Source organism: Syzygium oleosum, unplaced genomic scaffold (genome assembly GCF_021117445.2).
Source record: "Syzygium oleosum isolate NSW1041296 unplaced genomic scaffold, Sole_v2.1 Sole_v2.19, whole genome shotgun sequence".
Lineage (NCBI taxonomy): Eukaryota > Viridiplantae > Streptophyta > Magnoliopsida > Myrtales > Myrtaceae > Syzygium > Syzygium oleosum.
Genome location: NW_026607503.1, coordinates 4,100,248 through 4,110,554, shown reverse-complemented (window position 1 = coordinate 4,110,554; position 10,307 = coordinate 4,100,248). Strand labels below are relative to the sequence as shown.

Here is a 10,307-nt window from a genome sequence, read left to right as displayed (position 1 = left end):
AAATTTAGTTGAATTACACATATTATAAAAAAAAATTGGAAAAGAAAAGTTAGAAAACTATTAGCATTTTTTGTAAATCTAATTTTTTTTTTTAGAATTTGGATATATGCTTCTCAATTGCTATATTCTTTAGATGAAATTTTAGTTCTTTATTTTTCAATTACTAATTTAAAACTCAAGATTATCTTTCTTTATCCTTAATTGATGATTAGTAAATGTACAAAGTAAGAGTAAATACATGAACATTAAAGAAAATAAGAAAACTGGTTCCTAAGAATAGTAATAAGAAACATAATAAGGTATGTTTATAATAGCTACGACTCATTGATTTCTTATTCTTGTTTAAATTAAGTGGATTTTTTTCATTTTAATTTAGTTAAGGTACTACATATCAAAATAATTTTAATTCGTTTTATTTTTGTAATAGCGTGTATATTTTATTTTTCTACTTTATGTATCTTTTAGTGGATTTTTTCATATGCTGAAATTCTCTGTTACAAAAAATTGAATTGATTAAATAAGATTAGATAAAAGTCATGAACTTCTCTCTGATTAATTGTAATAAAAAATGTAATTTAGCTTTGAAACTGATCTATTTCCTGTTTTTCCTATCTAATACATTGATGTATATAAAAGAAGGATATATAGGTACACTTAATACGATTCAAGATATAATATACATATTATTATAGTATATATACAATTAAAATTTATTTTAAGATACTTTATCTTCATCGATTTTTTTTTCATTTTGATTCAGAAGAGATAAAATTCTCAAATTACATCTAAGTTTACCATCATAAGTTTTTTTTTCCAAACTAACATAATATTTAAACATGCATGATTCAAATAAAACAAATTCTTTTATTGTAAAGTTTAAACTTAGTGAATATTAACTCAAACTTAATACGAGAAATGCGTTCTCTGTAATTATACCATGTACTATTTTTTACAAACGCAAAAAAAAGGTAAGTTTGATATATTGTTTTTCAAAAAAAGTACTTCCTTATTTTATTCTTAGTTCAATTTAATAATTTTGGCTAAGTTAAACTCTAGATAAAAGCTTACTATGAAGGATTAAAATTATCTGAAAATTTCAATTTCATCTCGCATATGAAGATATTTAAATCTCGACTTTATCTATTATTTGGAAATAATACATAGGAGCATAGGATGACATATCAAATATCTGGTAAAGTTATTGGGTCGCACGGTAAAACAATTGCCACATGACAAACACGGAAGTGAACATCCTCTCAATTCCGGCTTTAACTGTAAAAATAATTGTGGCCCATGTGATATTATTAATTAATGATTTAATAACTATTTAAATGATAAAACGTATTGGCTATGAAGAGACGCAACTCTTATAAAAAAAATGTGCAATTCTTATGAGAAGTTACCGTTCTTATGAAGAGATGAAACTATTATAAAAAGGTGTAATTCTTACGAGAAGTTAGAGTTTTTATGAAAAGATGCAACTCTTACTAAGAAAGAATGTGCTTTAATGAAAAGTACATATTGAATGAACTAATGAAGGCACCTATTGAATGAACTAATATATGAAGGCACTTATTGAGAGCCTGTATAAATAGAGTCTGGTCCTCTCTCCGTCCAAGATAATGAACAGTTGAATTCTATCATCTATTAGATAAAATACCTTAAGAAAAAGTGTGTTAAGGGAGAGAAATCAAATTTCTTCATTTATTCTATTTCTTCAACAATGGTTCTTTTCAAGTTTATTACTATGGATAAGAGTACATCTCAATTCCTCTTATTATGAAAAATCATGAAAATTTAAGATTATTTAATTAAGAATTTTTTGCATAAAGAATTACATTATCGCTTACATTAACTGCATATAAAATAAACTCCCACGCTTTGAGCACAACTTGTATAATTTTTTCTTTTGCAATTCCGGGCTTGACTCGACGCGCAGATAAGTCGCATTTCAGATCCGAGTTACTCTCAAACTAAAATATTTTAAAAAAAATACATATGCAATATATTTTTTTAAAAGCCAACTGTTAACTAGGATTGCCCAACTTCTCAAGCTCAAACTCAATTTAAGCAGACATATAAGCGCAAACTCAAGCATACTTCTTATGGTATTTGGCCCTACAAGGGAGCGAATGATAATCATTCTGTTCCAGAAATCAATTTCTGAATTTTTCTATTTTTATTCCCTGAACGAATTTCTGAGCCAAAATACGCTTTGATAACGACACAAAATTTCTTTTTCCGAAATAGAACAAAATTTCTTCCTCTCGGGCGGCGGCGGAGGCAAGAGGCAAGTGGCGATGGGAGGTGGTGGGCGGTAGCGGAGGAAGGCAGACGGCGACCGACAGCGGATGGTGGCGGGAGGCGATTAGAGTTGGGCGGCGGCAAGAGGCGACCGGCGATGGACGGTGGGTGGATGGCGGCGAGAGGCGGTCAACAGTCGACAACGGGAGGCGGCTAGTGTCAGGCAGAGGCGGAGGACGGTGGCCGGCGAGGGGTGGCCGACAGGTAGCGATTGCGAGTAATAAAAAGAGTTTTTATCTTTCAAAGTAGAAAATTTCTAGTTTTTATTTCTGTTCCAAACCTATTTATTATCAAAATTTATTCTAGAAATTGAAAAATGAAATTGCGTTAAGAAACTGATTTCTGTTCCAAATCTGTTTTCGAAAATAAAAAAATAGAATATTATATACGTCCGAATTCTCTCTCTCTCAAACCGTCAAATCTTTCCATCCATGGAGAGAGAGAGAGAGATGGGGCATCAAAGAGAGCAGCAATGTGTTCTTGGTTTCATCAGAAGTTGCAGAAGGAAATCTTATCGATTGGGTACACTCCCCCATCGACTGTTCTGATTGGGAGTTTCGATGCAGTAACTCGGGACCAAACCAATGGCCGACGAGAGAGAGACAGAGTGACGCGAACTCGCTCTTGATCAGAATCGATGCCGACGAACTTGTGGCGATGGATGCGATGCAGAGCTGGGGGAAAAAGAAAACAAACAAGGAGAAAAGAGAGAAACCCGCAACCGACAAAATCCCCGGTTAACAACAGACCTTCACCGTACGTACGATCAGCTTTCTGCATGACCGGTCGGTCGGTTGCATCGGCGAAGGCCAACTTTTTCTTTGGAAATCTTTTCCTCTTATCTCTCACTTTTTTTTTTTTTAAAACCAAACCATTATCGTTTTCCAATCAATAAATAATAGAAAAATTGACGCAAATTATTATCGTTTCTGAATTTTTAATTTATTCAATATGATCCCTAAACTTTATCCAAATATGTAATGTCTGAATTTTTTAATTATTCAATGTGGTTCCTGAACTTTTGATACATATTTAACTTGATCCATTAGTTATATGAAAATGTACAATATTGTCCATGAACTTGAATTAATGGAAGGGCAACATTAAATATTTTCATAAAATTTAGGAACTAAATTGAACATGTAACAAAAATTTAGAGACTATGTTGAGTAATTTAAAAGTTGAAGGATGACATTGCACATTGTAATGAAGTTTGGGACCACATTGAACAAATTAAAAGTTCAGGAACCACATTACACTTAAAGCAAAGTTCGGGAACCATTTATGTCGTTATTCCATAAATAATCACGGCTAATATAATCCAATTTTCTTTTCGGGGGGTTGGGGGGGTTATTTTGGAATTTATGATTTGTCACATTGCTCTCGGATAAATTGGAAATTTCTCTCGACGTTAGTCAAATATTTACCTAATTTTTTTTCCTCAATTAGGGAAAAAGGGAATTTCCCTTTAAACAGAAGGAGGCTGCAAGCAAGAGAATTGTGAGGAAGAGTGCCGACTTGATTAAACATTTGGATAAGACCATCATCCTCTCGCCCGCAAACACTACTTGAATTTCCATATATTTTTCACTAAGGTCTGGAAGATTTCATATCAAGATTATATTTCGCGAGTCGTAACAACTATTATCGGTTCGACACAAATTTACCAGAATTTAAATGAATAATGTTGAAAACTGCAAAGTATCTGTCTTAAGGTCGAAATCACTCCAAAAAGCTTGATACCTAATAAAGGGTTCGGTGTACTAGGTGATTCTAATTTAGATCCGAGAGTTTTCTCCAAACCCTTAGGGAACTGCGGGTATGCAATTCTCGTTAGTGGGATTTCCTTTCGTAGTTTTACAATATCATAAAAACTCAATCGCATTTAGTTTTGATTGACGCAATCTGTTTATTAAATCTAAAAGCGAGCATCTTAGCCCTACTTAATAAGGGGGACTACTGTGATTATATCGAAATAATTTTATGAAATTACAAAAACTCATCCACCTCTAATTTATTTCTTTCACGAGGTTCAATTGAGCCACTGAACACGAGTTCACCGCTTGAAGTATTAATGCACGTGGAATAAAGAAAAATAAAGATAGAAATGATAGGAAAATGGTATTTTTCTCGAAGAATAAAAAATAATTTGTTAGTCATACTTATCTCGACCATAATAAGGCTTCTGATTTTTTTACAAGTCAAAATCAATTTATTGACATTATCGAAACAAAATAAACTTATTTTTTAATTTATTTAAAAAATTATAAAAATATTACAAATTCCTTTAAATGACTTTCTGTCAAAATGTTTATGCGTTTTGAAAAATGCGCTCTTTAATGCCCATGTGCATAATAAATAGTTTAAAAGTGAATGGCTATAAACGAACACCAACTCAATTCTTGTATAAGTCAAAACAAAAAAACAAGCCTTAAAGCTCCATTTATTTTGCGAAAAATAAATAATTTAAAAAAAATTTCTTAAAAAATGATCATTTTTATCGCTTATTAAAATGAATAACAAAAATATTATCATCATCCACGAAAATATTTAAACATAAGTTATTATTGATAATGAAATTTTTTTCATTAACCAATTATTTCAAACGATACGAGTAATTATTTTCTGGACATTATTTTCCAAATTACTTAATTTTCGCGAAATAAATGGAGTCTTACATTCAAGCTCGGCCGCGTCCCAATGGTCCTCAGAGTGGCGGTGGTAACATGGATAAAGACGACACTCGAAGGCATATGAGTGGTGACTAACACTCGAAGCCTTAAATTCTCCTAGATCAGGTGAGGGTCATTGGCCCTTCCCAACGATGGTGGGGCGGCGGCAAGAAGGGCTACCATCGTTGCTTCGTTCCTTTTTTTTTAATTTAAATTAAATAAAATTTGTATCTAAAATCAAGTTTGGATCAAAACGGCGTCGTTTTAGCTTTATGTTTCGTGTTTAACCACGTCGTCGCCACATACGAAAGACAAAATATGTAAAAAGCCCGGTTAGGATTTTTCGTTAGCCAAGTTGGACGGACAACTTTAGAGAGTCACTTAACCCCTTGACCTTTTAACGGAATGACTCAGTTGCACTAATTTAACAAGTTTTAGGATTTGATTGTATTTTTTGTAAGTTTTAGAACTCAATTGTACTGTCTTGACATGCTTTAGTACTTCTAGTGCACATATCCCAAATTATTGCATCTCGTCGTACTTTTATAATCAAGCTGTCACAAAATCCGTCGCGATATTATTCCAATAGAAAATTCACAAAAGGCAATTAAATGTAGCAAATTACAGTTTAGTATAGTTGACTTCTATGAAATTCATTTGGGTTACCAAAAATCACCCTTGATGCAAAATCATTCTATATATTAAACAATAATTCTGATGAATCTTATCTAATTGTCAATGTATCCATCTGTTTTATCTATCTATTACGTTACGGGAATAGATGCTCCTATTTTAAGTGATCTCGTCCCTTATTTTTTTTTTCAAAAATAAGCTCATTAGAATATATTTTAAAAAGGAATTGTTGATGGGGCCACAAATACATAAGCTACGACTTAAGAATAGTACATGACGTCGCACCTGAAAAAGAAAAGCCGATTAAGATGGTAAGAAATCGCGATCTTTTACCAGGAAACACGACGATTTTATGAAATGTTAGGATAAATAAATATTTGAGCATTGAAATTCTAGGTCCATATGCTTTTTTCGCATAATACAGATATAATATAATAAGTACACTTGACAAATAAAAAAAAAATATTAATCTGTACTCTCGCGTCACGAATCTCGACGGCTTCTCCTTTTTTTTTTAAGTGAATCATCCAAAAAAAAAATTTGTGGCCGAAATACAAAACAAAAAATAAAAAATAAAAGTAGAATAATAAAGGTACGGATTTCCAGTTTCTTAGTTCGAGCTCGTACTCAGCAGCCTGCACTGTATACATAAAAGGGCAGCGGAGCTCGCCTCTGTTCACGCCTCTGTATCGTGTACATCGAACGAGGAAGAAGGGCCGAGAGAGAGCGAGAGAGGGAGGGATTTCGTTTCGTTTTGCTTCGTCTTCCGTGATCATGTCGCTGCTTTCAGATCTCGTCAACCTGAACCTGTCCGACACCACCGAGAAGGTGATCGCGGAGTACATATGGTCTGTCCCTCGCCTCGCTTCTCGCCGATCCTCTGTTTTGCACTACTTGCCCGCACCGTGTCTTCTCTTTCGTGTTTTCTCTGCATACCATCTTGGCGTTTCGCTGTGTCTTACCCTTTTGCTCGTGTTGGGTTTCGGTCGTTTCTGTACTCGTTGGTCCTGGTTTTTTTTTTTGAATCGCGATCTCTGTTTCTTGAACTCGAGTGCTGTGTTTTTGTGGATCGCGGCGTACTTGTGGGCTGTAGTATGGTTATTCGAGTTTTTGATTCCTGATATTTGCATTCGTTTTTCCGTGCAAATCCGCTCGGACAAAAGAAGGGTGTTCTTGTTCTATTTGGTTCGGGTTGATTTCTCCATCTTCTCGAAGTTCCTGATCTTGGGCATGTTGTTTTGTTATATTTGCACTCTAAGCTCCTTTTGTTCATGAATATGGCTTCTTGTGTCTTAAAATGCATTAGTTTTGTGTTCTTTGGACCTTTTTCCCACTGGATTTGAAAAGGGAGAATCATTTTTTGCTTCGGTGTTGCCCTTGATTGGTGAGACCAATAAATTAATGTGTTTAAGCCGAGTGGTTCTTTCAGATACAGTCAGATTTGATCTCTGTTTTCTTTGCAGGCTGACTGTTTGTTCTTTTAGCCGCCAGAACAGAGCAATCCTTGGGGTTGCTCTGCTCATGGGGTTTCCTCTGTGACCTCTCTCTTTTTTCCCCTTTTAAACGGATTTGTGCCGAAAGATAGTAATTTGATGCTTTTGTTTTAGGCTCGAACTCTGACAAAGAATTACCTCAGGTTTTGTTCATTAAGTTTCAAACTCATGTCTTTTTCTGTATCTGATGATGCTTTATGTTTTTGGCTATTTTGAAAAAGGATTGGGGGATCCGGCATGGACCTCAGAAGCAAAGCGAGGGTGAGTTTCTCTCTCTTTAGATGATCGAGCAATCGGTTGTTCAGTAGCTCGTAAATATGTTCATTTCTGGAAACCTGACGTGGGCTCCTCTTTCAATTTATCCATAGACTCTTAATGGCCCTGTCAGCAATCCATCAAAGCTTCCCAAGTGGAACTACGACGGCTCGAGCACTAATCAGGCCCCTGGGGAAGATAGTGAAGTGATCCTATAGTAAGTGTTTGTACTACTTCCCCACATGGATTTTTGTTTAAAGCCATAAGTCTCCTCTTGTTTGCTATAAATTTAGTCAGATCAGTGATGGTTATTTAGAGCTCTTGTGTGTTTCTTGAATACCGATGGCTTCTTACCTGTCTTGGTATTGATTCAATGACATGTACAGTCCCCAAGCAATTTTCAAGGATCCATTTAGGAGGGGCAACAATATTCTGGTGAGTTCTTTTTCTATTTAGTGGAATGGGTTCTCCATTTATCAGTTTAGATTTGATGTTACAGCATAGTTATTAACGAAACATTGTTGGTTTAGGTCATGTGCGATGCCTATACTCCAGCTGGAGAGCCAATCCCGACAAACAAGAGGCATGCGGCTGCCAAGATATTCAGCCATCCTGATGTCGTTGCTGAAGAGCCCTGGTAATTTCATTCATCTGGCCTTCTCATTTTCATTTCTAATTTCTTTCCCTATTCGCTCACTTGCCAGACATACGGATTTAATACATGAAAACAGGTATGGGATTGAGCAAGAGTACACCCTCTTGCAGCGAGATGTCAAGTGGCCAATTGGATGGCCTGTTGGTGGCTATCCTGGTCCTCAGGTATATCATCGCAGTTGCTCAAACCCCCGTCTCTGTTGCCATATACCATCATCCCTTTAAATTCGAGAAGGGAGCAAGTGCATCGCATCTTATACTCTTCCTACAAGTTTATTCAGATCATGGAGTTGCTCAATTGATGCATAATGATGTACCAGATTTGTCTGCAATGTTTTGTATGTGACATCAGTTCTTTCAGATCTTGTATACTAAATAATTATGGTTCAACAGGGACCATACTACTGTGGTATTGGCGCAGACAAGGCTTTTGGCAGAGACATCGTGGACTCCCATTACAAGGCCTGCTTGTATGCTGGAATCAACATCAGCGGCATCAACGGGGAAGTCATGCCGGGCCAGGTTAGAAAACATATCCTTCTGGAAATTAGTCACATTACATATTATCAATTCTTATTTCCTAGATAATATATTCAATTCTCGACCATTTTCTTATCTTATCCCTGTGTAGTGGGAATTCCAAGTCGGTCCTTCCGTGGGCATCTCAGCTGGAGATGAATTGTGGGTAGCCCGCTATATTTTGGAGGTAATGCTACAGCCTACGTTATTTCTTATCATGCCGTAGTAATATTTGATTGGAAGGTTGCTTATTTAATCATGTTGGTGTAACCAGAGGATCACGGAGATTGCTGGCGTTGTCCTTTCATTTGATCCCAAGCCTATTCAGGTTAGTCCACTGCCCTTCATATTAATTGTTGTTCATGCTTATGTACGAGTACTTCAGGTTCATCACATGGCGTTTATCATCACCAGGGAGATTGGAATGGAGCAGGTGCTCACACAAATTACAGGTAACAGAACATCACCGATTCTTGTCTAAGCTTTCCTAATTAACACGTTTCTGCACTTGCACACAAGCAGAGGAGACTCACCGCTCATATCTTTGCTGAATTTTATGGCTGGGTTGCAGCACCAAGTCAATGAGGAGCGACGGTGGATATGAAGTCATCAAAAAGGCAATAGAGAAGCTTCGACTGAGGCACAAGGAACACATTGCTGCATATGGTGAAGGCAACGAGCGTCGTCTCACTGGGCGCCACGAGACAGCTGACATCAACACCTTCCTATGGGTAAGGAGAATCAAATGCCTTGATATTGAAACATTTAGCATTGTTATTGTTTCTCTTAGCGCTATTCGGATTGGCAAGCTAGCTGTCTTTAGATGCTTAATTGATTGGTGGATTGATGCCGGGTTTTTCGGCAGGGCGTTGCAAATAGAGGCGCATCAATCAGAGTTGGAAGAGACACTGAGAAAGCTGGAAAAGGTTACTTTGAGGACAGGAGACCTGCATCCAACATGGACCCATATGTGGTCACTTCCATGATTGCAGAGACCACCATTACCTGGAAACCATAGAGTTTCTCTCAGCTTGGGAACGGTCACGGTGTTTCTATCTTGTTCAAGGGAAATATTGCTTTCGACAGGACTCTTCGGAGTATTTCCTTTCGTCTTCATTGCCGGGTGTCTCTACCAGTAGAATAGCTTTGCTTTTCTCTCTCTTCATTTTCTTGCAACATTTGCCGGTTTCTTCAGAGTATATGCTGATTGGCGATGCAGCAAGATCAGCATATTGCTTCCTTGCAGTATTGATTTGAGTCTGCTGTAGTTGATCAAAAATAAATGGTGACAGGGCCTGATATTTTACTGTTGGAAAGTGACTAATGTTCTTGGCAAAGTTTCTCCGATTTTACTCGATTTCATTGGATGCGTATTTTCTGATGTTCATGCCATTTAAAGCCCGGAAGTACAGCCAGCCTGGCTTCCTGTTAGCTCAACTTCTTTCAAAATTCATGTTATCTTCTCTTAGTGCGTGTGCGTGCAACAACAAAGATCTCTGAATTTCAAAAAGTACCCACAAACTAGAAGAGCGTTAGTCGCCCTTGTCATTTCCAATGGATTTGTGCGGAGGCAACTTCACCATTGGATGAAAACCCTACATGACGAAGTTACATGCAAAGTCAGAGACATCCGCAATTAACAAACGTAAATTGCAGAAGACAATGTCGTGCTTCATTGCGGGCTACGTAATCAACTAATACAAAATGAAGAAAGCGTTATGCTTAAAGCACGTCCGCTTCATTTACAATAAAAGGGAAAATTCCTTCTCTGCAAGCA

At 36.5% G+C, this 10,307-nt stretch overlaps 1 protein-coding gene and 1 long non-coding RNA gene across 2 annotated transcripts; both read left to right on the top strand.

Annotated features, from left to right (window-relative positions):
• The first annotated feature begins 6,290 nt into the window (after positions 1–6,290).
• LOC115674040 (glutamine synthetase nodule isozyme) lies at positions 6,291–9,867 on the top strand. Its single transcript, XM_030596354.2, has 12 exons — positions 6,291–6,457; positions 7,324–7,363; positions 7,471–7,574; positions 7,744–7,792; positions 7,888–7,994; positions 8,089–8,176; positions 8,405–8,533; positions 8,643–8,717; positions 8,805–8,858; positions 8,945–8,982; positions 9,102–9,261; positions 9,396–9,867. The coding sequence occupies exons 1-12, from the start codon at positions 6,384–6,386 to the stop codon at positions 9,546–9,548; spliced, it is 1,071 nt and encodes a 356-aa protein (XP_030452214.1). The 5' UTR covers positions 6,291–6,383; the 3' UTR covers positions 9,549–9,867.
• LOC130140501 (uncharacterized) lies at positions 6,486–7,189 on the top strand. Its single transcript, XR_008818488.1, has 2 exons — positions 6,486–6,993; positions 7,073–7,189. It is a non-coding gene; the product is annotated as an uncharacterized LOC130140501 (long non-coding RNA).
• Positions 9,868–10,307: the final 440 nt, after the last annotated feature.

What these genes read in the sequence shown, in the direction of transcription:
- LOC115674040 (XM_030596354.2), top strand. Translation starts at nt 6,384, where the DNA reads ATGTCGCTGCTTTCAGATCTCGTCAACCTGAACCTGTCCGACACCACC. An exon ending in GTGATCGCGGAGTACATATG is followed by an intron (nt 6,458 to 7,323) that starts GTCTGTCCCTCG and finishes ATTTTGAAAAAG; the next exon opens with GATTGGGGGATCCGGCATGG. An exon ending in GGGAAGTCATGCCGGGCCAG is followed by an intron (nt 8,534 to 8,642) that starts GTTAGAAAACAT and finishes ATCCCTGTGTAG; the next exon opens with TGGGAATTCCAAGTCGGTCC.